General features: G+C 45.6%; 1 protein-coding gene and 1 long non-coding RNA gene across 4 annotated transcripts in view; both read left to right on the top strand.

Moving 5' to 3' along the window:
- The first annotated feature begins 445 nt into the window (after positions 1 to 445).
- On the top strand, positions 446 to 8,502 carry LOC148223864 (uncharacterized). The gene is made up of 5 exons (XR_015802999.1): positions 446 to 625; positions 1,466 to 2,138; positions 2,833 to 2,933; positions 8,133 to 8,183; positions 8,381 to 8,502. It is a non-coding gene; the product is annotated as an uncharacterized LOC148223864 (long non-coding RNA).
- Positions 8,503 to 14,122: 5,620 nt separating this feature from the next.
- Positions 14,123 to 26,441, top strand: part of MXD4 (MAX dimerization protein 4) — a 38,168-nt gene continuing 25,849 nt past the window's right edge. Inside the window, exons 1-3 of one of the 3 annotated variants that reach the window (XM_014895240.2) lie at positions 14,123 to 14,282; positions 14,876 to 14,975; positions 24,168 to 24,197. In XM_014895240.2, coding sequence (XP_014750726.1) covers positions 14,219 to 14,282; positions 14,876 to 14,975; positions 24,168 to 24,197 — 194 coding nt within the window. In that variant the 5' untranslated portion in view covers positions 14,123 to 14,218. Of the gene's footprint in view, positions 14,283 to 14,806; positions 14,976 to 24,167; positions 24,198 to 26,441 lie in introns of all 3 variants that reach the window. The other 2 variants (XM_014895239.2, XM_014895241.2) reach the window with 2 other exon arrangements.

Here is a 26,441-nt window from a genome sequence, read left to right as displayed (position 1 = left end):
AGGGAGAATTCCATCCCTTCTTAACCTGAGCTATGCCAATTTCCACCAGTTACTGAAACTGGTTTTTACATTGCAGAGTCCAGTAGAACTGGTTTGAAACCAGCATGCTTTTTTTCCCCTTTGAGAATCTAACTGATACTCTAAAATCTCTTGAGCTTTCTAGTTTGTAACACAAGAGCCATTGGGAAGACCAGATATAGCCTGATTGGTTAGATTTTAAAGATATGTTGGACCCTAATAATTTCTGCTGCTTTTAGTTAAGATCCCTGAGGCAATAATAACGGAAGCTGTAAAAATATGTCCCTTATTCATCATGGCTTTACGTCAGAAGTTTACTGTTCTAATCATTAACTAGCCTGCTGCATTATCTATGAAAATTGCTTGGTAATATTTATGAAATGTGACCTTTCTTAATTCAATGTTACAAAGTTGGATTAATTGTTTGCAAGTGGAACAGATTTCCAAATCACTGTGCAATTAGTACAGTTTGATCTAACCAGCCTATCTCTGCATGGGGTAGGCTTCTACTGAAACAGCAGGATCACTGTCAGAAATGAAATGTGTTTTCCATACGGCTGAAAGTACGGCTGTGACACCTGCTTGCACTACATCATCTTTGGCAAAGGTAAGTGCTGAACGAATATTCACAATAAGGCAAAACAGTAACCAGACTTAGAAAGATTTTTGTTGTGAGAAATACCTCAATTAACAAAAATAAAAATGTTTGTGGCCAAAAATGATTGCTATGTATAATAATGTAAGGGGAAACCAAAGGAAAATGGGACGACATTAGGCTGAAATGGGCATGATTACCCATTCCACAATGGATACAGATAAAGGAATTGCAAGAAACAACAAGAAGAGTCAGGAGCCCCATGGAGTCAAGATGATTCTCTAATCCACTCCCAAGGCCATCATTAGGTGCAGACAGTAAGTCCTTCCCCACCTAAAAAGTCCACATTCCTGATCCACCCAATGCTACCACGAATTTCTGATTCTCACAGTCATGCAGGGCAACCTGCAATGCCTCAGCCTATGGGGTGTTTTGAAGGAACCAAGTTTCACCGGAGCAACAAATGTACCGGACAAGCATCACGCAGTGAAGCCATGTGGCACCATTCAGTAGCAGATCGCTAGGAATGTGTAATATCTGCAGCATTAATATCATATTTTTCCATTTCCCGAGCTCCACATGGTCTGTGTCCATTTTCAATACAGGATAACCAATGCTCACTCCAACTGCGACTGTCTCATGTGACAACCACTCTGGGAACAAACTGAGCATCTCCCTGTCTCTGCATTAGTCCCTTGAGCTTGTCCACTAGTGATGTACAAAATTAGGGCTTGGTTTGATAAGCCAAGTTAAGCGCTGATGAAATCTCTATGCAGATGTATAAAATATCCCCGTCTGGCCCTGTGTTTTATTTTCCTCTAGCATGACAACTGACTGTGCTTTCCATTGCAGGAAACAAACATCCTCTTGGTTAAAGCAGGAGCTGGAGAGCCACAGAGACACCACCCTCATGTTCTGCTCCCGGTGTGGAAACAGAAATGGAGGCTGGGGCAGATTTGGGACAGGACAGGCAGCAAGTCCTCATCCAGGACAAGGTAGTGCAGCTGCCCTGCAGACAGCATGGCTCTACCAGGCCAAGGCTTCTCAGGAGGAAGGTGCTCAGGTCCTCACAAAAGTCCTGCCTATCACACTGGTGTTTTAACACATCTTTTCCTATATATGAACTGGTAACCATATTAACCTAAAGGACCTGAGTAATTCAATGTCCAAGCAGCAGCACAGGCTGCAGAAAGCCCTGCCCATGCCCTGCTCCAGCCAGTCCTCCAAGCCTGCAAGCTGCCTGCAAGCCTGGCCAGCAGTGCTTGATGAACCTGCCCTCTCCCTTTGTCCTTGACAATGTGCCAGAGAACAGAAGAGCTGCTAAGGAAACAAATGTGACTTGTTGCCTGTGAATGACATGGGTTTCTTGGCATCTGGCTGACAACTGTGGCACTCATTTCCAGAACTTACCAGAATCAAGGAATTCTCCTTCCTCCACGTCACTCTGCTGTTTCCCAAGGAAAAAAAAGGAAATACAGACATTTGAACAAGGAAATAGCAAGCTAGAAGCTAGAGACCAGTACAGGTATTATGATATGGGAGCTGGGGTAAAAAGGGCTCTCTAAGTACTGGTACCATGAGCTGCAGCATTCCCTGCTAGCAGCAGTGGACTCTGACAGGCTGCACTCACCACCAGCCCACCTACCCTGCAGTTTCAGTTCTTTGGATACCCTTCCCATTTCCCAAAATTGTTACCAAATGCGGGGAAATTTGGAAAGGGTTAAATCACGTGGTCTGAAAACAACTGGCAAGAAGGAGAAGATTTGAGAGTGAACATATGAAACCAGGGAGAAGGGGAACAAGCAGCTGCAACTGATGGGATGAACTCAGCCTCTCCAGGTGTCCCATGAACACAGTCAAGTAACAGCCATGGTGAAGGCAATGGGACAAGCAGTGGCTGTGGCACTCAGAAATGGGAGAGCAACAGCACAGGCATAGCTGGTCTCTGGCTTCTTGCTGGGGTTCCATTGCATGCACTTATTGCAGTTGCATGTGCCCACATTGGTGCAGAATGGATAAAGTCCTGGTTATCCCACAGCTCTGAGGCAGGCACAGATCCAAAAAAAGAGGGAGGCTGGGAGAGAAGAAGTGGTCTAGCCAAAAACATGTCTAGAAATCCCCAGGGTCCTGTTGGAGATCAGTGCTAGAGCCAGGTTCCTCCCCACTGAGCTGAGCAAGTTCCTTTCTGCAACAATCAACGCAATATTTTCTCTTCTTAGAATCATGGATTGCTCCATCAGACAAAAGATTTTCCTGCTGCTGGGTCCTTCCTCAAAGATGGGACTCTCTACCATCTACTATTCTGTTTCAGCAAAAACACGTGAGTGTGCTGTGAGCACATTACTCATCTTTGTAATGTTCACGACATCCCAGTGTGAAATCCCCATTGGGTTTCAGGTCTTCCCTTTGCCTGTTTTTCCCAACCACTTCAGCATTTTTAAGCTTCTGAAAGTTTAGGAGTTTCTATGTTTTTGCATAATTAGGAAATTGAAAGATGTGGTTTATCTACTTGTTTCCTGTGAAACACAAAGAGCCGAGAGATCGGGGGAGTGTGTGGGCTGGGGTGGGGTGTGTAGATAAGACTCCTAGAGAGTACAAGGGTGAGTGTGCAGTGTGAGGAGAGATTTTCTGTCGGGCCCACTGGCATAAAATGAGGACTGCAGCCACATTTGTCTGTAGAAATGGACTTCTTGTCCGTGAAAATAACTTCTGGGAAGTACCCCTCGCTTCCAAGGTGATGTGCTGCAGTTTGTTCTCACTGCAGCTCTCGGGCTGCAGTGCAGTGGCCATTGCAGTCTTCCTTTCTTGCCAGGGGGCAGCTGCAGTGCTAGCCAAGCATCCCCTCCTCCCACATGTCACCACCATTAGTGACGTTTTCTGATGTGCAAATTCTTTCCCACCTTGCAATGTCTTCCACAGAAGGGTTTTGTTGACTAGGAGGTACTTTGAACATCTTGATAAGGAAGGGGCACAGTGTGTGAGTGATTGTCTGTCCATGAAGGTATGGGCAGCACTGATGGAGGGTTTGGTGCTCCCCATCCAAGCTGCCCTTTCCCATCCAGCTTCAGCCCTGATGTGGATTGGGACTGCTGGGCTGGGGGAATAGCTCAGGGAGAGCAGGAGGAATGCATGTTGTGATTCAGCAGTGCTCATTTTTACAACCAGCTTTCCATCTTCCAGAACAAGGCAAAGTTCCTGTATGAAAATGTTTTCAGTTGAATATATCATAAAAAGTAATAATAGATATTTCAAGCTGTAAACAGTAGCTCTTTTCCTCTAGCAAAAAAAAAAAAAAAAAGGCAATTACAGCCTTTGCGTGTTGTGTAGCTGTTTACTAACATGTAACATAACTCTAGGGATCAAAAGTAGGGAAAAGAAACTGGATTAAAGGAAATGTGGCTTTTTTTTAAACTGAAAGTGTTCTCCATAAAACTATTATGCTGAGAGGATGACTAATGTAACCAGTGTGTATTTTGAAGCATGTCATTAACACTTTTTATGCTTTCTGAACACACAAAGAGAAAACCCAGGAGAGAATTAATTTGCAAATCTGATTAAGCATAGTGCCTAAGTGGCAAAAAGCATCATACAGTAAATAGTAGACTCCACAGGTAAGCAAAGCTTTAAAAAATAAAACAAACATACTCTACAAAGAGCCCAGATGTGTGCATTTTGGGTAGTTCAATGTGTGTTTGATTAGATGTCAAAGGTACAGACAATGTAAAGAGGTGACACTGAGGTAATAGTACAGACCTTCTTTTCCTTAAGCCATCATACTACCTGTCTAGTGTAAAACATGTATCTGAAATTGGGAAGAAAAGGCAAGGATGCAAACAGAAGAATGAGACCAAAGATATGGATTTTCTACCTGATGTCAAAAAAACCTTATAGATACCTTTTGTGTGGTTGTGTCAGCCTTTGCTCATGCACAGCTATAGAGTGGTTTGTGTGAGTGTTTCTGAACTGAGCAGTACTACTGCTCAGCAGTCAGAGGTTACCTCTCTTCAGGAACTTTCTGTGTTCACAGGAGTTAGGATGCTAATTCAAATACCTTGTAGCTGTAGATCAGGGGTGTCTGCAAACTCCAGACAGATGGTTATTAGCAGTTAAAACTTTAAGTCTCATCAATGCATCTCTGAATATTACACTTATTTTTTTAAATAGTAGAATATACTACTAGTGATCTTCTCACTCCTGGGATAACTGCCAATATACTTAACACTTTAAAACAACCCTCAACATTTCATTCAAAACCAGAGAGGTGACAGAGTGACTTGGCATAAGTTAGACTTCCCCACATGAGTGAGTGAGTGGTGAAATGTCCAATAATGCTGTGTCAATTGTCTGGTACAGGTCCTACCTTCCACCATCTTTAGCACATCTGAAAGGAGGGAAAAAAGTAAAAATCCATCCCTGTGTTACCCTGGTCCCAATGAATAGGAGGACTATTTTGTGGTGAAAGCCCTGAACTGATGTGAGATATCCAAATTACTACAGGTATCTCATTCCTCTAGTAATGAGATCCAGATATTTTTCTTTTTCTACTTCCCTCTCCATAGGGAAGGTTTATTCATAACAACTTTCTCATACCTTTATCTGTTTTCTCTGTGTTGACTGTAAGGTCTTCTCATTAAGCAGAACTCTCTCACTGTATGTAGATCATCTAGAATAGTCTCCTGTAGATACCAAGAGACCAGCAACAATGAAGAAGAGCTGCCAGTGTCCTGAGAAGGTAGAAAAAGGAGAATCCATTAAGTAATGCCGTGAAACTTCTTTTCTGTGGGCTGATAAAACACATTCACTTACACAATGCAGACGCTGTCAGAGAAGCAGGAAGTCATGTCCCTGGTGTTGGGACTCTGTGCTGTAACTGCAGGGAGTCCAACACCTTGGACGGGGCTCAGGCAGAGAATCTGTGTCACAGGAGAGGAGAGGAATGGAAACAGCGTGAAACCATCGGCAACAAAGGAAGGCAAACAAAAACAGGACAGAAGGGATCAGAGACACACAGCCAAGTACAAGGTAAAAAAATAGACCTGTGGAAAGCTGGAAGGAAAACAAATATACCAAGCAAGTTAAATTCCCTATCCTGCCCTCCATTTTCTTCCATCTCACTAGCATCTTGTTACTGAAATTATCTCTCAATGCTAAAATCAACACAAAGGATGTGGCACTCTACATGACACTTGAAGGGTAAACATCTGCCTGAGGCTAAATCATAGAATCATAGAAATCCTGAGTAGGAAGGGGTCAGGATCATCAAAGTCCAACTCCTGGGCCCGCACAGGACACTCCAAGAATCACACCATGGGTCTGAGAGAGTCGTCCAAATGCTTGTTGAACTCTGACAGAAAAGAGATCAGTGTCTGCCTTTCCTCTTCCCCTCATAAGGAATTTGTTACTTCAATGAGGTCTCCCCTCCGTCTCCTCCAGGCTGGACAGACACAGTGCCCTCAGCCTCTCCTCACACGGCTTCTCCTCAAGACCCTTCCCCATCTTTGCTGCCCTCCTTCGGATGCTCTGTAGTAGCTTTATATCCTGCTTATATTGTGGCACCCAAAACTGCCCCCAGCACTCGAGGTGAGGCCACCCTGGTGCAGAGCAGAGCGGGACAATCCCCTCCCTGTCCCCAGCGGTGATGCTGAGCCTGATGCCCCACAGGACACAGTTGGCTCTCCTGGCTGCCAGGGCACTGCTGGCTCATGTGAATGTTTGCATTTTGCATATATCACATTTTGCAGACACAGTGCTGTATGGGTCCCATAAGGCTGGGTCATAACCACTACATGCTACAGCATCCTTGATTCTGGTCCACAAACACACAGCGCAGTTTAAGTGGCTTTTTTTTTTGGCATGCAAGATTGCTTTCAGCAAGTCGTGCCTTTTGTGGAGGCCATTTCCTTTCCCCTCCATGATGTCAAAGAAGTTTTTTGGGATTGTTGAGCAAAGATCTTCCCTTTGCTTAGATTCAGTGCCTCATGCAATGCCTCAAACCCAACACTCAGCTTGAAGGTTTAGCTGGGAATTATTACAGGGAAGCTGCACATAGGATCAGTTGGCCACCTTCCACCTGTGATTCCTAAAGAAAGTGATCACTAGATCAGTCCTATCCACAAAGCTATAGTTGGAGTCTGGCAACATTTAGACACTTAAAAGCATGATTGATTTCCCATTATCTAATTAATTGCAGATTTCACATTTTGAGGTTTCCTGCTTTGCCATGCATCAAAAAGAACAAATGGCCTGTCATCCCAAAGTGATGGCACTGAATTTATCTTTGTCCTGTACCTTGCATTTTTCCCCAAACTGTGGCAGAACTCCAACCAGGCACTGGCAACAGTAAGTCTCAGTAAGTCCCAGTAAGTCTCTGGGTGCTCCATCCCCTGCTTGGGGCTGAAGCCAACCTGGAGGTGCCAAAGGCTCCCCAGGTATCCCAGCCCCATGCTCACTGTCCTCACAACAGAACATTTTGCTGATATCCAACCTCCTTGTTGCAATTTAAATGCATTGCTTCTTCCTCTCTTGGATGCTGAAAGCAGATGATTTCCTGCTTGCAGTAGATTTTTTTTGTTGCATAAGGAAGGGAGCTTGTTACAGTCATTCCACTTGACTCTTCACTCAGTTGCTGTACTCATACCAATAAAAGAATGGGAAATTGTCCTTGTTTTAGGTGGAATAATAGACTGTAAGATAGTGTGAAATCAAGCCCATAATTTTTTATTCTGAACTATGCAGTATAGATACAGTTCCTACAGAGTGCTCATCTAACATTCAGTTTCATTTCTCCATAGAAGTAATTAGCTGGCAATGAGAAAAATCATTTGATTAGGCCCACAACTGATCAGAGGCTAGTGCATAGCCTATTGAAATAAAGGAGAAGATACAAATTGATTTCAACGTGTTTGGGGTCAGCCCCAACCTTCCAAAGCAAATAGAGAGATAAGACAGCATCTGCTGAGTACTCACCTGCCAAGTCTTTGTGCTGATCTCTAATTTTAGGTCCTGCAGGCAAGTGTCCAGGTTATTTACCACCTGGGCTGTTTTGATCTTCTCTCACACGTGTGCATTGATGGATGAGCTCTCTTAGCTCCACCACAATAATACTGGCCCAACTATTCCACCAGCATGAGGCCCAGGATCAATACTGATTCCTCCATCATTCAGCTGAACAGCATTTTATTTGCCTAATTACCAATATCTATTAAATGCCTGAACTGGAAAATCTTGACTAAGCAGTTCAAAATGTGTGAGTTGGACACACTATAGAAATGCAGACTATTATCATTACTGTACAATATGGGATGTGCCTGCAATCTTCCCATCACGGATTCACTTGGTTCCATCGCAGCTGATACAAATGATAGAATCCTATGGCTGGCAGCAGATTTGCATCAGCCACATTAGGTATTATTTTTTCCCTACTGGGAACAGAACTCAACAATTTGCATACATAATTGCTGCAGCCCTCTTAATATGTTACAGATATCTGTCCTCTGATAAAACCTGTTCTCCCATATAGGTATGCATGCACTTGGTTCCTGGAGAATGGATTTATGGAAAGACATTGCAGGTACAGCTCTAATTTCCTTCTCATTTCATTAGCTTATTCACTTAGATTAAAGCTTAGTAGATTTTGCATGTCCAAGCACCCAGGTGAGAAATCTCCAAGCTTAAATTTGTAAATATAACTTTTTCTTTCTTGGTTCCTCTTCTGTAGCGAATATACTATAAATTAATGGCTGCTAACTACTTTATTGGTCTCCATAGGATGCATGAACTCATTCTTCCATATCTGGATGGATTTTCACACCAAAAACCAATAAAAATTCACTTCTTCCTATAAACTCAGAAGACACGACTGAGATACACAGGACACAGGTACCTTGGGTAAGAAAATGCTATATTTTTACATTCAGAGGATAAATGTAATTGAGACGGTGTTACCACTGCCTGATTGTATTCATATGGCTCACATTTTCCTCCCTCCTTTAGTGAACATTCTGTTTGCTAAAGGCAGGCTGGTTTCAGCTCCGCTTGGTAGCACAAATGCACAACCCTGCTCTGCTTCTCTGTCTGTCCTGGACTGCAGCAGGGTGCAAAGCATCAAGGCAGCTTAGAAGATGATCATAGCAAGGTAGAATATTCTTTTACTTCTATATGATGTGCTTGTGTCAAAGTCACCCAACAAGAAAGCCTGATTTTATCAGCTAAAGGAAAAATGTTTAATTTCCCAGCTCATTCAAGCAGTGACCTCAGGCAGATGCCCATGCCCCCCAAAAGCACTCTAACAAAGTGGGTCTGAGCCATGATTTCTTCAAAGCCTCTTTGCACTGCACACTAGTCTATATATTTTGTGGAAGCTTACAAAGCCTTTTTCCTACACCAAGGGAATGTAATAAGGCCATGACATCTCTGAGATTCAGATCTGAAATAACATAACAAATCCTTACTCTGCAGTATATCATAATGCCATACAAGCCAGACTGGGCACTGGGATGCCCAGCCATCCTCCTAACCTTTGCCCTGCCTTTGCTGAGTGGTACTGGCCAGTTGTTTTGCCCCTGCTTCATTTTTTTGTCTTTTAAAATGAAAGCAGTGATACCACTGCCTTCTGTAAAGCACTTTGTGTGGTAGTGTCAGAGGGAATTTTGGGGATGATGTTGTCTAAAAATGCCAGGCATGGTTTAGGCAGAGCAGGATGATGGAGTAAAGCAGTGTCTCTCAAGCTTTTCAATCTATGCTTCACTTCAATCAGTTAAGAATAATTTCATGTCTGCTCACAGGAATGTCTGCAGGTCCTGGTGTCAGGGCTCTGCACATCTTGCTGGTCAGGGAGTGCTGGTGGACAGGGGCATGCGAGTTCCCTGCAGCCAAACTCTCAAGGACACTAAGACACAAATGTTGTCTTTCATAATAACAGCATTTAACACAAAAAGAACGTTACAAGGGACTGGCACTCAGTTTGAAGTACTTTTTCTTTTTAGATTTGGCTTTCAAGCATGTCTGTACCATAGTATTACATAAACTCATGCTAAATCCCAAGGAAAATCAGGAAAAATACAATTGCTTTGGGAAAGCTGGCAATTCGAACATGGTAGCAAACAACTGGTCAAGGCCAGGCACCAAGCTGGGCTAGCGAGCTTCACACAGAGAGCCCACCAAAAGCACAGAAGCCACTCAAGTCCACAGGAATCCACAGCATCCATACTACTTGTTGTTGTGATCCTTGGACCAAGCTCTTCTCCAAGCCAAGCTTGGGTGCAGCTCAAGGGCTATGACAGGTCGAGGACCAGCCCAGAAAGCTCATGGGGTGAGATTGCAGACATGACTCCTGCACAGGACACAGTCCCTCAAACACTGCAGCAGCAGCTCGCTAACCCCAACACCCCACATACCTTCATGTCATGTAACCTCAGCTATAAGGTCTGAAAGCAGCTCTCTGATGGGCTGCCACCTATCTTCAGGCACTTTGAACTTAGAGAAACCACCCCAAACTAAAACCAAACCACACATAAAATGAAGTGATGACTAAAAGCCACGTGTGCACCAGTAGCAGTCTAGATACAGGGCCAGGCAGATGCAGTGACACCTGCCATTTGAGATTGGGGTGGAGAACTGCTCTACTTAGCAGAGTAAATAGAATCAGCATCTCAAACTGGGCTTGGGCACTGACAAAATTGCTGCTTTTGAAACTTCCTCCAAAATTCCACCTTCAGCTTTCAGGTGTTTTGGTTTCTGTATCTAGGAAAGAGAGTTCATGATCTGAATCACAGGTAAGATGAGGAATTAAATGGAATTTGAGATACTGAGTCAGGGAGATGAAACTTATCAGTGCCAGCTCTGAGTCAAATCCCCTCCTATGTGGGCAAACGAGTTAGTCTTTGCTAATTAAACCTTGCAACACCCAAGAAAACAGAGGGATGGAGTCCAAGGCACAGTGAAGGGCTTACTTCTGGACACAGGAATATGATGTAGTATGGAATTTTAAAAGATAAGACACATGCAGTAGATACAATGAGCCAAATCTGAAAAGCAGAGTAGGCCTAATTATTTCTTTAAGGCCATACATGGGAAATACTGAATGAAGCTTCTTGAATTATTGATCATCAGCTTCAGATCTCTGCCCTCACCACAGCTTGGGGCAGTCAACAGTTCTGATATCACTGATCTTACACACCAAGTCATGCCACAGGACGGATTTTGGAAAAGAAAGACACTGTAACATTTAAAATTGTAAATATTACCATTCAATCACCAAGTGCAGGCAGCAAAGAAACTGCCAAACAGATCAGGTTTTAGGGTGTGTCTGCTGATGGCTCTCCCTTCTGCTTCTAAATATAAAGTTTTTCAAACTTTACCATTAAGTGACAGCTACCCCTTATCACTGAAGGCCAGCTGTTTCTTTAGCACCCAGCTGTTCCTGCTGCTTGCTTGTAGAAATGGAAGAAAGCTATTTAGAGACGCGAATCAGCAAAGCCTTCGAGCACACGTCTATCTTAGAGCTTGTCCTTCAGTTCTTACAGTAATTTAGTTGATCTTATTTCACACCCATTTTACACTTCTGCACCCACACTGACACCACCAAAACTAGTCCTGGTTCCCTGGCACAAATAAAACCAGATCCAGAATGATTCCTTCTAGGAATTTTAAAAACTTTTATTGTGTCTCCTCAGAAGGACTCAGTTGAGTTCATCCCTAGGAGAAATAATCTTGATAAAACTTCTCAGCACTAACACGTTGTTGCTGTGTTGCTTCTTCAATGCAACTATGGGTAAATGTGTGTCAGTGGTTGTTAGGTATTTAGGTATTTAGGATATAGGATTTACCCCGGATTTCATCAACCGAGGCTCTGTGAGTGTGTGGGATTACATACACGCTTACAGTTCCAGCAGACTAATACAGTTTATGGCTCCTGAGGCTGACAGCCACCAGGATCAGAGATCAGGTGCCTTTTGTGATGGCACTGGCCCCTGTTTTGCACAACACTTTCCTAGACACAGTCCATCTAGATTCAGTGGTTCCTCATTTACCAAAGCAACCCTTCCATGCAGGGAAGTGTGGAGGCAGAAGGCCCTGGTAAGTGCCAATATCAAAGTGAAATTGCCCTCCATCTCCTTACAACAACTGTCTTCCAAATACTTCTGTCCACATTTGAAAGCAGAGAGAGCAATGGTTTTTACCTCTGGAGTGGTTAGAGGTGCTGAGTTTGGGTACCAGGGAGTGCAGGGGAGGCTGAGGGTGGCTTTAGCTCGGCAGTCGGATCAGTCCAAGCTCCGAGGAGTGTCTGGTGAGGGCAGTGCTTGGCAGGGTGCTCAGCTCTGGCCTTGTACCTTCCTGAAGTACTGTCTTGTGCAGTATTTGTTATACCCCTGTGTTTCCAGAGTTTTTTCCCAGGTAAAATTGTGTGCTTACAGTGTAGTGGGGCAGAGCTTTCAGCATTCAGAGCCTCAGTAAATCCATACCTGAATCCTGGGCTTTCACACAAGCATTTACATACCCAGCACATTCATCTGCCTTTCTGGATCTATGACTGATTCCACAGCACGTGTACAAAACAGTTTAAGATCATTTAGACCTGTATACAAATATACAAACATACAAATATAGGTGTTCTGAAGATCTGAGGTACTGCTGTGTGGATGCAGTATAGAACAACGATGCCTTATCTGTGCATCTTTGCATCTTCCTCACTAAGTGCCCTATGCATGTGGTCAGGCAAAGGGAACTTTCTTTCCTGTGTGGACAAAGCAGACCTGTGCTTATATGGTTTCATGCTGTTTCGTAACAGAAGGCAATGTCAAATAGTGTCTAAACCTACTTCCAGTTAACAGCAAAACTGCCGTAAGGTTCAATGGGTTTACAGTAAAAACTGTACTGTCTCACCCACTTGCAGCAGGATTTCAACAGTTCAAGCAGCAAGTGGAAAATGTTACAGCAAATTTTTTTTACCTCTGCAATCTATGCACCAAATTCTCTCCTGCCTTATAATTCAAAGTCAGGCTTTTCCCAAACAGATAAAAAAATTCTCTTAAACTACAAACACAATGATGCTTTCTTCATTGCCTTGTATTTTCTCTTATCCCTGGACCAAATGGCAGTAAAATGTGACCTGTGTTTCACTAATGCTCAAGAGCTACATTACACTTGTGCATCTGGGGCAACAAGATGCAGACTAATACAAGATCAGGTGTAATGTATATGTGGCTTTACCACAATGCTGTAAAAGCAGTAAACCATAATCCTTGTTTTAATCTGAATCACTATTATCCTTTTAAAAGGAAACTCTGGCTGACATATTTTGCCAAGGAATAAACACACAGGACAACACTCTGCATCCATCCTGTATTCTGGATAGCTTTTGCCTAAACAGTTCAATTAAAACCAATGGGAATAATTTGTGTGCCCAAGTGCAATCCTGCAGAAGGACTTGCTCACAGGCTTCAGCACTTCTGGCCTGAAGATGTACCAATGTGTGATCACAGCACAGCTTAAAATATGCCTATTTTAAAACTACACTTGCTCGTGTTAAAACCAACCAGTTTTAGGCAGCAGCTGTGCAGCAGCTATCTGAGATAAGGATGCAGAGTTAGCAGTGCAAATAGGATGGTGTGGACAGGAAAGGTGCTGAGCTCTTCCTGCTCAGCCTGTGCGCCGGGAGCCAGGCTATTCTGGTACACGGCTTCTGTGTATCCAGATGACGAGAGGCAGCTGAATATGCTGGCAAGGGCTGGAAGGCTGGCAGGAACTCTGGCTGCATTTCTGAGAGCTTTCCACTGTTTCTCTTTTTCAGCAGGTTAGGCCATTGTGTGCAGTTTAGTAATTTTCTTACATCGCTGTGCGTGTTTTTACAGCGCTGCCGTCTTCCTCTCTCGCCTGAACACCGCAAGGGGTCACGGATGCACGTGCCAGGCACATTTTCATAGCCTCTCCGGCGTCCTGTTTGCATCGCCTCTTTGGTCCCCGCTCCCCTCCTGCCATACTTTCCCTTCGGGGCTGCTCCGCCGCCTCACTGTCCCTTTTTCCCGTTTTCCCTCACGCTTCCCCCGTGCCCGCCCAGCGCGTCCCACCCGGCGCGTGTGAGGGGGCGGAGCTTCCGCCGGCCCCGCCCTCCGCCTACTTCTTCCTCACGGCAACGCCACGCCCCCTCCCTCCCATTGGCTGTCCGCGCCTCGCTCCCCGCCTCCCGCCGCGCGGCACGCGCCTCCCTCCCCATTGGCCCCCTTCCCCGCCCTCATTTGCATGACGCCCCGCGCACCAATGAGCGGCAGCTGCCTTCTTAACATGCAAGGAAGTGACCAATGAGCGGGCGAGGGGGCCGGGCCACCACGTGCTGTTGCTAAGCTTCGGCTTCTAAATTGTTACTACACGGGCAGCCAATGGGCGCGGGCGGCGGGGATCTGTCAACATCCCCTGCCCGGACGGGGGGGGGCTCTGGCCGCCGATTGGTCAGGCCGCCTCGTTACGTCCCGCCCCGTGCCCGTCTGCCGCTCGCCATTGGCCGTGCGGGCTGCCCGTCCGCTGTGTGTCAAATGTAGGTGCCTTAAAACCGGGGGCTCGGGAGTCCCCGCGCGTGAACTCGGCGCGGGGGGCTCGGGACGGGCAGCCATGGAATTGAACTCCCTGTTAATCCTCCTGGAAGCGGCCGAGTACTTGGAGCGAAGAGACCGAGGTACAGGGCGCAGGCGGGCAGTCGGTCAGGCACCCGCAGGCGCTTCCAGCCGCTCTCGGCCTTTGTTGTGCGGCGGCCGGGCCGGGGCAGCGGCCCCGAGCCCGCACCTGCCCGGGGGGGACCCGGGCTGCGCCAGCGGCACCGCGCTGGGGGAGCATCGCTGCTCGGATCTTGGCTTTTTTTAATCTATAACCCCCCAAGCGAGCCCGAAGGGGATTGTTTGTGCCGCCCTGGATGGGGACGGTGCGTGTGGCAGCGCTCAGGATCCCTCTCGCCGCTCCGTGTGTGGCAGTCGGTGATTGTATGGCAGCTCCCCTCCCCCAGCGCAGCGTGACAAGGGTTTGCATGATCCGCCTCGTTTTTAATGTGCACTCCAATAATCCTAATTTCGACACTTCGGTGTTGGTTTTTTTACCCCTTTGGTTTACCGAGTTATGTTTTTTTTTTTTTGTTTCGCTTCTTTAAGAGATGCCAGAATAAAATACAAACAAATCAACCGGAAAAAATTCTGTTCTTTACCCTAGCGTTCCTGCAAAGGAGGAAAAAATTGCATGGAAAAAATATATTGCCACTAATGCTGACTTTGTCCCTAGAAGCAGAACATGGCTATGCATCAGTGTTACCCTTCGATAGTGACTATTCCAGAAAGAAAACAAAGGCAGGCACCATGGCCAGAAAATCCCAGAATAACAGGTAATAGACGCACCGCTTTTTCAGAATGAATCGTCAGCTTTTCCACTGTGTCTAGCTTATGTGCAGTGCATACATTTATGAAAAATAATAACTAATCCAGTGTCTCAGTTTTCCCCATCCCGGTAGTCGCCATTTTTCCCCTGGATGGGCTTGGCTCTGTTTTGATCTCTCATATAAACACTGCCACGCGTACACCATCTCCTTAGTACTCACTGCACTTCAGACCCATCCGCCCTCATCGCTCCTTCTGCTCCGCGCTCGCCGAACAGCGGCTTCTGCTGCAGACCTTAACACCATAATCGCCACCCAGATTTCTCTTTGCATGGCACCTAATTTCCCCCCCGGCATTCATTTATAAACCGCAGGCAGCGAGCCGGCCGCCTCCCCCATGGCAGCCCGAGCAGATGCAGCCTCCGGTTGCGGCGCGCTGGGCTCCGGGGCGGGGAGCGTGTGCGGGGCGGCGGGGGGGACACTCCGCCCGCCCTCCGGCCTCTCCGGGAGCTACGGGCTGACAAGGTGCCGGAGCGAGCTTGACCTCCCCGCGGGCTGTGCTGCCCCGCCGGCTCGCCAGCCCTTCCGCCCGGCGGCCGCACGCAGATCGGCCGGGCTGCGCGGCTCGGTGGTTGTTTGTCCCGGTTGTCGCCCATCCGCCGCTCGGGTTTGTTGTTGCCCCGCAGCCGCTACCTGCGCTGCGATGGCACGAGCCGAGCGCTGCTGTGCGCAGGCTCTGCAGCTTTGTTTGCCGCTCGGGCAGCGGCTGTGTACGTGCGGGAGGCTGCCTGTCTGACGGGGACACTGCCGGCCCCTGCCCAGGAGCTCTGCTTGCTCTGCTCCGCTCTTCCAGGGCTGCTCCGGAGAGGACCCGGCACCGTGCCCTGCTGGGCCTGCTTCGTCCCGGGGCAGCGATGTTCTCCCCAGCGCAGGCTCCGCTCTGCACGGTCGTGCTGGATGGTGGCTCCTGTAGAATAGCCTAAAATGAACTTGCTTTGCACGTGACTTGTTTTCCAAAGGAGCAGTGAGTCTCGGCAGGCCCGCTCTCGCTGCTCCAGCGGGCATCCTGCGGCCGGCTCGGATGGTGCTGGGGAGGTGCCCGGCAGATGGCCGGGAGCTGCTCGTGGGGCACCGGAGGTGCAAACCGAAATCAAAAGCTGACGAACTCCCTCCCCGAGCAGAAACACGAGCTGCTGAGCGCCCTGGTGGTGCCTACTGCGGCCGAGCAGTGTGCCTCGAAGATTACTGAGGGGGAGCAAATTGTGCCCCCATGCCCCTGCTCCAAGCAAGGCAACCATTTTGGGGGCTGTTAATTGCAGTACTCTACTTTGTTTTTAGTTTTAGTTGAATTCTTTGTCTCATCATGGAGCATGAGAAGACAGTCAGTTCATTTCAAAAGAGAAAGTCATCAGGAGTGGGAGGAGTGTCTTGTGTCCTGAGACACTTTGCTCCTTAAGATTTTTAATTATTTTCATATAAAGTATGCTCACTGCCTTTAAAGGAATTTGAAACAGATTTCATAAGTTTTCCAGCTGTAAATTGCTCCCTGATTTGTACAGATTTCTTGTGTCTGTTGCATTCAAGAAATCTGTGTTACTTACAGTGCTATTATTCCATCATTTCCGTTCTTAGGGCTCTTGTCATCCGCTGCAAAATAGTTATTTGTCTGAATTGTAAGCTGCTTTCAGGAGTTTTTAGGAGAGGATTTGTAATCTATCAAATACAGCAGAATTAAAAGGTTTCTGATTTACAGATTTGCTAGTGTTATTAAAGTTGAGGCACATACATCCATTTGCAGTTACCTTCCTGCTTTGTTTTTTTTGTTGACTGCAGATTTGTATTTGTTTACCTGTTCAGCGTTTTGCTCTCATTCTCACTCCGTAGCAGTGGCAACCATCAAAAATCCCATCCTGCAATGTGTACATTTAGTCACACTTTCTTTTCTTCCAGCTGCAGTGATGAGATGAGGGATGGGTCGTCTGTGTTACAGGACAGGACAGTGCTTGTCAGGGAATGGCTTCCAGTGCAGACACTGCCGGGACTGTGGCTGGTTTGGTTCAGCACGGGTTCCAGGCTTGCTGGCCGGTGTGTGGATCAGAGGCACATTGCTTTAATGCAGCTCCCTGTTCCTTCAGGGACAGAGGGGCAGCAGCAGGACCCCGTGGGTACCTCTGCATTTTCCTTATGGGCTTTGTACCCATGTGCAGCGATCACTGCTCATGTCTGCCTGCACACTTAGATTTGCAGGGGAGAAACTACCCCTGCATTTAAATATGCAGTGCAAAATACATGATGTACACCAGCATCACTGTTTTTATTATTATTTGGAGCTTAGAGGCTGTAGGGGCTGAGCCCAAGACTAGAGTGAAATTTTGGAAACACAGTTAATTCATCCTAAGCAACTCAAAGATTAACAGAGGGAGACGACTGGCCAAAGTTGAGAGGATCTGGAGTGGTCGTGGGTGATGTGAACCACCGAGCAAAGTGTTTGTTTGTATTGTTCCACTTTCACCATTTTCCAGACTCATTGGGTTTGGAGCATTAGATGCAGGGAGGCATCTGATTGCATACAGGGGATTGCATACATGTCTGAAATTCATGTCTTATTATTTCATTGTTTTTCTGGATTAAAAATACATACTTAAGGTTGGAGGAGTAGGAAAGGAGCAGCTAACTGCACATTTCAAATCTGCAGGGCATTGTTGTTTTCATTATCTATTTTTGTATCCTGCTGCTTGCAGCATCTGATGAGATTAAAAAGTGAGAGATGTATATATGCACATACGTTGGGCTTTTTTTCATGCCTTATGAGCTATACATATATAAAAGCATGAAAAACATCTCCTTATTCTTGGAAAATCAGAAAAGAGGGGAGGAGGAGAAAAACTGTCAGATGTGAGGAAGCCTGGTGTGCTGTATTCTTTCTTCTTTGTTCTGTGTTTTCCCCCCATGTGCTTGCCTGTGGGGGGAAGAGCCTACCCCGTGTAGCACAGGTGTGCTGGCCAGGCACCACGGGCTGGGTGACAGGCAGGGAACGATTCCAGCTGCCCTGGGCTTCAGCAAGGGCGCTGGTGGACCCTTCCTTGCTCTGCCGAGGTGCAGGTGATGTTCACATATGAAGCTGTAGGATGAGACCTCCATCCCTTGTGGATGGCTGGCGAGGCCCGGACCCACAGGAGAAGGGGCAGGAGGCTGCTGGCTCTTCGGACAGGATGCTCGGGTCTGGGCTAAAAGCTTGCTGGCCTCTTGTCTGCAATTGAGAGAGATATAATTTTGGCAGGTTTCGATTTGTGCAGGGAAAAATATCAGCAGAATTACATTTAATTAATCAAAATCTATAAGCTTTCTGTCCACTGTAGGAATTTTAACAGTTTCGCTTTGTCCACTGTTAGCTTTGTATCAAAATTGAAAGTGGTTGTTAGCAGTTTGTTGTTAAACAATATTCTCGGTGATATTGGTAGCAATCAGGCACAGTTTTTAGCCATTTCTGTTTCACTTGCACATTAAAATGTCTTGATTTTACATGTTTTCTTCTCAGTTTCCTGTAATGTGCCCTTTCCCATGTCACACAAACCAAACTGCTTTGTTTTCTTTCTGGTTTGCTGTTCGTACCATGTCCTCAGCTGAGATTCAGACTTGTTTCCCCCCAGTAATTTTGACCAAAATCCTCTGGCAAATGAAACTGTATTCTTGTTTTGTGAAGAGGACAGGAGATTAGAGAAAGCCACAATATTATCTTTTGCAGGGAGGTAAACCTAGGTCACATCTTGTTACAATAATACTTATCAGGTTCTTGACTATGGTATAATAAATGTCTCCGCAGAGCAGTGGCTGTAAAGCAGTTCCATGCAGTCTAATAATTCTTGTTTTAAAGTGTACTTCGAATTTTAAAAAAGCATGAAATAAACAGCTGGATTTATTGCTGTTGTACCTATGTTAATAGCAAATATTCAAAAGTCAAGCTTGGTTTTTGCTCCGAAGAAACAGATAGGTGACATGTGCGATGTGCCAAGGAGGAATGCGACACAAATCTGAAATTTGGTGACGTTTGCTCACAAGGCAAAGCACTCTGAGAGAGGAACATGCAATCCTGCAGATGACTGGGTTTTCTTCTGCCCTGGCTGCAGTGACACTCACCAGGTGTTGGGTACCTTGAGCTGTGTGTGGGTTTGAGGTGTGTGTCTGCCCATGCACCAGGGAGCTCAGGCAGCTGCTTCATGAAAGGGTGAGAAATAAGGTAAAATGAAAACGAAAATCTTAGTGTTAGATGCCTGTCTACTGAGGTCACAGTTAAATTTACTTTCAGAGAAAGGAATTGAATGTCGGTGGTGCAGTGTGTTTGGCCTGTTAATTTAGGAGCTGGTTTATTGAAGGAGAGGGAGCAAAATAAATGCCGGTTTATAAATATATCTTCTGTGTCTATTAATTAATTAATATTTTTGCTCATATGTTACATAAATAGACATGTACTTCGTGCTGTGTTCTGGCAAAGGGTTATATGCAGAAAAAGATGAAAGCAGCATTTGGATTTTCAAATAAAAACAGAGCCTAATGTCCAAATTCCTCTGTTGATGTTGGCTCATGGTGAGGATGAACCTGTGGCCCGCAGAGCGAGCCCCTTGCTCTCTGCAGATGTTTTTCTGTGCCCACACTAAGCAGCTTAGGGATCAGGGCCCGATTTTTATTCTATTTTTCCTTAATTTTTTTTTTTTTTTTGAGAGGCCAAGAATAAAACACTGCAAAGCAGACTGTGTAGACACAGCTCCTCGGAATTTTCACCTGGATTTCTGAATTTGATAGATCTTTCTCAGTTTGGCTTCCTAAAGCTAGGACAGGAGTTGATATCACCACATTTGGTTTCAAAATAGTGCATTTTAATCCCAATATAACAGATTTCACCAACAGACCTGTCCCCCCTAAGGAACTGCAGTAGGTCTGTGATGTTTGGGAGCTGCACTGCTTGTGCAATTGAGGAAAACAAATTGCCACCGTATTAGAAGCACGTTCAGACCTGGCCACTGCAAACATGTGGCAGCACCAGCTTGAATGTGATCCTGGAGCCAGAACTCTGCATCAAGGCTGTGCCAGTATGCCTGGTTCCCAGATCCCAGCTGAATCTGTAGAACCGGTTACATTTTGCTATGAGGAGAATGCAAAATTAATTTTTAGTGGATTAATTCTGTACAGGCTGTTTCTTTGACAGGCTGTAAGCAATGTGTCCAGTTTGAAACAATAGGGAAAAAACCAACAACCCAAAACCAGTAAATAATAGGGAGAACGTGTGCTTATGTTCAGGTTTATCTGTGCTTTGTGGGATGAACTGTAGTAGTTTCAGGTGCATTCCACAGCAGGTTAGGTATGTGGACAGGGAATTTCCTGGAAGTGAATCTGGATCCTTTCAATGAAAAGCTGCACAGCAGTCTCATTCACACAAGACTGCAGGTGTAAGCTTTTACACACCTGCACTTCTAGGAGTGGGAACTGGATGCAGACACTTAAGGTGTAACACCTTGTAAAGCTTCTTGTTGTGTTTGTTCTTACTCTTTTGGCCTGGACAAAAGGTGAAGTGCTGGCAGTGTAGTTCACATGGCTGCACGACCTGAGGTGGAGCTGTATCCTGCACACGGGTTGTATAACACCCAGAGAGTCCTGCCTGCACCAGAAAGCCCTGGCACTGGTAAGGTGCTGCCACTGCTTCAAGCACTTGGTTAACTACCCTGCTTTGCTCCCTGTAGAGCTTTAAAGTGTGTTGGCAACTGGAATCTTAATGGTGAGTCACGGTCTAGACCTGCTCCCATTAACACAGGGCAATAAATGTCAGCAGCATTGCCACACATCCCTGCTCTTGTCAGGAGCTGCTGGCTTCCTGCTGAGCAGATGCCCCGTCTGGAGGGGTAGATGGATGGAGGAGTAGGGAAGGTGTCTGAATACTGGAACAGGCTGTGCATCACGCACACAGTGAAATCTCAATCTAGCGTGTGCGTGAGCAGATCCTGCTGGCTCACCCATAAACTGGCAGCAGCAGACGTGGAGGGACCTTTGCCTTTTCTGTGTTAGTCTTGCCATCTCAGTTAGCACCTGTCCAAATTCTTAGGTGTGTCTGCTGAATGTTGAATCAACCAAAAGCTGAAATCCAATACCTAGAATCCTTGTTTGGGAAAGGAAGATGCTTGATGGGGATGGCTCTGGGGGTGTCCTGTGAGAAGTAGCACAGCATCTTGCAGACCAATGGCTGCATTTGCTTGGCTCCTCCTTGTTCTTTCAATTCTTCTTTTAACAATTTCTTCACAAATAAATTTTATAGTCAGTGAACTGCTTGGCATTTGCTAAAGGGATATTAGAGCTGTCTCAGATCAACAGTATAGTCTAAGCACCAGTGTTCATTATCCCTTCCTTCTGAATCTATGATTTTGTAGATTTTTTTGTTGTTGGCTTTTTCCCTTTATTTTTATCTGAACCTTTTTGCCTTTTTTTCCCTCACTGCTATCCCCAACTTCCCCAAGCTTTTTGTGGAGATACAAGCTCAGTGGAGTGACCTAAGTTAAACACCAGAAATCTTGCTTTTTTTGAAGCCATTTTTGAAAGCCTTCACTGACCATTTGCCTGCAAACCAGTCATATATCTGTCTCCCTAGTAAAGATAAGATGTAGGTCACAACTAATAAGATATATGTATATATGTATTTATACAAAAGTAGTAAAAGACTCCATTTTGAAACAGGGTACTGGGTTGGGTGGAGACCAGTTCTTACGTTTTTTCCCTCACTTTAGGTTGCATAAACAGCAGGAGATGGATATTCTTGCAATATAGTATGCTGTAGACAGTGAAGGAAATAAAAACCATTTTGAGAGAGGTTCATCTCTTCTGAAAACAAACCCAACCAAAGAAACCCCTGTCGTGCTTTGTAATAGGATATTTCACTTGCTCTGTAGATGGAGCAATTCTCAGGTAAATGTCAGGACTCTTGGTTTTTGTTTCTGCCTAGAGCCTGATAGTTGAGCCCAGGACTGTTAGTCAGCCCAGGACACCTCCTGAAATGTGTGGCTGGTGCCCACGTTTGCACACTGCAGGCGTTGCCGAGGCTTTTGTGTCCCCAAGAGCTCTGCCAAGGGGCACATGGTCACTGCCACTCAGTTTGACAGCTGGCACACCCACGGCTGTGCTGCTCCAGAGCTGCTCTGGCAGGACATAGCTCAGCAAAGCCTCCAGGTACCACAGGTGCCCTGTGGGTGTGCTGAGTGCAGGACTGCCATCGTCCCTCAGCCCAGCACAGTACTCCGTGCAGGCTGCATTCCTTGGCCAGTGGTTCCCGTGCTGTCCCCGTGTGTGCTCCGGAGCTGCTGGGAGCTGGCAGCTCAGAATGGGCCAGTTGGAGTGATCGTGTTCACCTTTGTGTCTAATTGCCAGAAATGTCAAGGAGTTCATGCCATAGGAATGAATCCAGGCCAGCCTGTATTTCCTCTCTGGTTCCAAAGTTCCCTACAAACAGTGCCTTTGACAGGACTGTTGAGGGTGTTCAGGGACAATGGTTCCCTCCTGAACTTCTGTTTTCCATGTGTTTTCATAAACACTGGTGGATTTAGCATAGTCTTTGTCAATTTTTGTGAACACTGGTGTGAAGAAAGTCTGATCTCTGTGCAGAGAGTAGCAGTACAAGATAAAAAACAATATCCTCTTAAGATAGTCAAATGACCAAGCCCACCTTGCCCTATTAATGTAGCACAGAAAATGTGTGTAACTCTTGTAGTATTGCTGCTTTGATCAGGAGCCCTTAAATAGCATTGTACTTGATTGTGACTCTCACATGATCACTCACAACAGGTGTAAAAAAAATACAAAAAGAATGCATAAGCTTTTGAGTAAAAGATGACAGGTAATGGTTGACATAATCCATGTCTTGGTACCAACAGTGGGATGCTTTCCGGTGAGAGTGGATTAGCTGAACCTTGTGCACATTTCAGTTTTACCTGCAGAGAAGGGCAGTTCACTTAGTTCCTTGCAGGATCAGGGGCTGCACTGGCCTGAGATCAATTGCTCGTGGGTTTGTTCACTGAATGTTTCTTGTGTGAGCTTTGCTTTCTTCTTCCCCTCTCTGTGGGGAGTGATGTTCTGCCATCAGTCACAGCAGGTCCAGCATCCATCAGCTCAGGGGTGTGCAGGGACAGGACAGCTCGGCAGCATTTGTTCAGGAAGGCTCCCTGATCCCCCTGGGATATCTCTGCTCCCTGGAGGCTCTGTGCACTTGCCCTCCACAAAAGCACCTCACTCTGCACCCGTGCCCAGCTGCAGGCTGGGGTTGCAGCAGGCTCCAGCAGAGCTGCTCTGACATAATCTGCCAGCCCTGAGCTGCCACCGCCTCTGCATCTTTTGATCCTTACGTGCTGGGCATGTTTTCAGCGGGACAAAACTGAAAGTACGGAAAATTGCTGGTTCTGAAGTGGTGACAGTAACTTCATTTTAGGAATGTTTTTAATCTAAGCTGTGTAAATAAATAAAATGAATATTTTTAGCTGAATCAGTTAAAAAAAAAATCCTCCAAGAATTTAGGGCTGCCTTCTAATGGCAAAAAACCCGAGGCATTAGTTGGATAAGAAAAAAAATCTCTAATCCAAGTAGATTGGAAGAGGATAACATAGTGCTGTGGTCAGTACAGGGACTGTGATTTTTTGGGTTTTATTTTCTGTTTGTAGACTGAGAAGAATTAAGAAGATTCCTCTTTTGTTGCCATTAAGATGTCAACAACAACAAAAGCAGTGATTAGCTGCTGCCTTTTCTTTCTGCTTCTCCGTGGGCTTTAAAGCTGGCTTTTTGGGTGCTTTTTGCTCTTACCTGTTACCATTTAGATCTTTGAACACTTTCTTGCCCCCTCATAATTTTTCTTCACCGATAAAATTCTCGTGGGCTGTTTTTATTACTAACCTGCTCAGTTTTTTATGTTCATTTCTGTCTCTGAATGTATTGAACCCTAATAAATGCAAATATATTATAATTCCCCCCAAACCTACAGTTTATTCATGGAAATTAAGTTGATACCCTGAAGAATCTAAAAGTGACCAATTTAATAGAAAATCTGTTTCATAATCCATGTTAAATACGTATTTTAGAGAACTCTTTAGCAACTTATGCAGTTATTGTCTTTTAAGTATTCTAAATCTTGGTTTATTTATCCTTTCTCTAATATTTCTTTTCTCTTTTTAATAGGTCATCACACAACGAATTAGAAAAACATAGGTAAGTCTTGATAAAAGCTAATTAAAAGATGTATGGCTGACATTTGAATTACTGTGTTTATTGAAGAACATTTTGTTGAAATTGTTTTGATTCTGCATGGAATAATTTATTAAGTTGTTTTTGTTTTTTTATCAACTAAAATCTAATAGTTACAGTATTATTTGGCTTTTTTTCCTCCCTGTTATTTAGTATGCTCTTTTTGAAACATCCCTAATAGTTAGCTTCGGACTGATTAATGCTGTAACTGGTTAACCGAATTTTTACTAACAAAGAATCTGATTGCAGCAACTGTTTGCTAGAGGTGTTAAATTCTGTAAGTACAAAGTATTTTTTGTGACTGAGGTGAATGATTTTCGGGAACAATGTGTCACACAGGGTTATTCTATGTTTCTTTTAAAGTATGCCTAAAGTGCAGCTACTTTTCATTTTGCCTGGAAGTACCTACGGATGGTTTTTCCGTGTCGTGTCCGCAGAGCTGTGTGTGAGCTGGAGCCTCCAGGGCAGCTCCCGGGAGCAGCGCCGGGAAAAGCCGGGCTTAGCCAGGACAGAGCTTGGACTCCGCAGCCCTGCGTGTGCAGAGCCGTGCTTGCCCCGTTCTGGGGGCAGCTGGGCGATGTTGTGCCGTGTCAGAGGCTGCTGGGGCTGCAGGAGGGAGCGCAGAGGGACAGCGAGCCCGTCTGGGCTCTCCCTCGCTGCCTTTCACTCACCATTCCGGATAAACGCCCATTCGGCTGGGGTTTTGTTCTTGTTTTTTTGTGTAGCTTGTGGTCTTTCAGGTTTCACGCATCCAGAGAAAGCGAGAGGGGTGTGTGTGGATATGATTTAAACCTATTTGCATGCTTCTAAATATGTGAAACGTGGTCGATGGCACAACAAGATTGAACTCATGGGGTTTTTTTTGTGCGTTGTTCTGTGGCTGCAGTTATGTAGCAGCTAGACCATCACTTCCCTTGCATGCTTACATGCTTTCCTGTAGTTTAATTGTAATATGAGTAAACTATAGCTCTGCCTAATAGCCACGTGGTCATCCTAGAGATGAGGGGAACTGGAGAAGGCTCAAGCTAACAAGCACAGGCCTGGGCTGTAGAATGCAGTGCTCTGGCTAAGGCAGTGGCATCAACCAGCAGAAGTTCTGCTGCCAGTCTTCAGGAAAATAACTGCATGTAAAATTCTGTCCTCTGGTCACACGTCTTTAAAAGAAAAAAAAAATAAATGGTCCCAACGATTATTCTTTCTCTTTCTGTTCCATTTCTTCCTCCCCTCCTGCTTCATCATTACAAATTGACTTTCATCTGCATATTCCTATTCTTTTTCCTTCAGTTATTTTGCTCTTCTTCCTTCTGCTCTGCCTTGACATGTTTAAGCAGCACAGTAAATGAGGCACAGCAGCATTTGCAGCAGATGCAGGGCCAGAAGGAGAATCTATTAATTGTTCAATCGCTGTTCTCACTTTCAGTTCTGTGTTGTATCTTCGTAGTAGCTGGACCATATAGTACTTGCCTTGCTACCTTTTCTTTCTCTGCCATCTCAAGGTCAAAATAGGTAAACTGCACAGTATGTCTTGTGATTATACAACTAATGTTTCTAACTGCTGCTGCTTGCTGTGCCTCCTGCAGTTAAACTATACTTGAAGCCAGATTTTTATTATTCCTGGTGAGAACCTGCAAATTAGTGCAAGATCCTTGTATGTGCAAATGGATGTTCACAAAAGCAGATGAGGTGTGTACGGTTCTAGCTGCCTGATGTATTGGTGTGAAGGACTCCTGCAATTTCTGTTTCTTCTTTTTAACAGCCCCCTCCTCCAGCACTGTGGGTGTATGAGCAGATAATACCAATCATGGTGTTTTTCACTGTGTTTTACTAAAATTACATTAAGATCTATGAAGTGTCTTGCACGGTTTAATGGAAGATTCACAGTCCCTGTAGCAGCTGTTCCCTGCAGCAGAGCCTGTCTTTTCCCTCCGGTGCAGCCCTGCCCTGCCAGCTGGGAAGCACTGGGTGTTGATTTTGGAGGTGTCTCCTTTCCAGGACCAGCACCTTTGACTCAGCAGTGCCATGATGCTGCCCTGGCAAGGCACACTGGGTTATCTCACAGGAGCCTGTGAGGAGGAGGAGAGAATGGCTGCGTGTCTTCCTCCATGGCCCGTCCCTCACGTGGTGTCTGAGGGCTGCACCCATGCTGGAGGGCAGGGAAATGGCTTCCTCATGTACACAGCCCTTGTGTCCTGTCTGGGGCTGGCCTGA

The sequence above is a fragment of the Sturnus vulgaris genome, chromosome 4 (genome assembly GCF_052056855.1).
Source record: "Sturnus vulgaris isolate bStuVul1 chromosome 4, bStuVul1.hap1, whole genome shotgun sequence".
Taxonomy (NCBI): domain Eukaryota; kingdom Metazoa; phylum Chordata; class Aves; order Passeriformes; family Sturnidae; genus Sturnus; species Sturnus vulgaris.
Note: the sequence above shows the minus strand (reverse complement) of the source record. Positions and strands in the feature narration are given on the sequence as shown.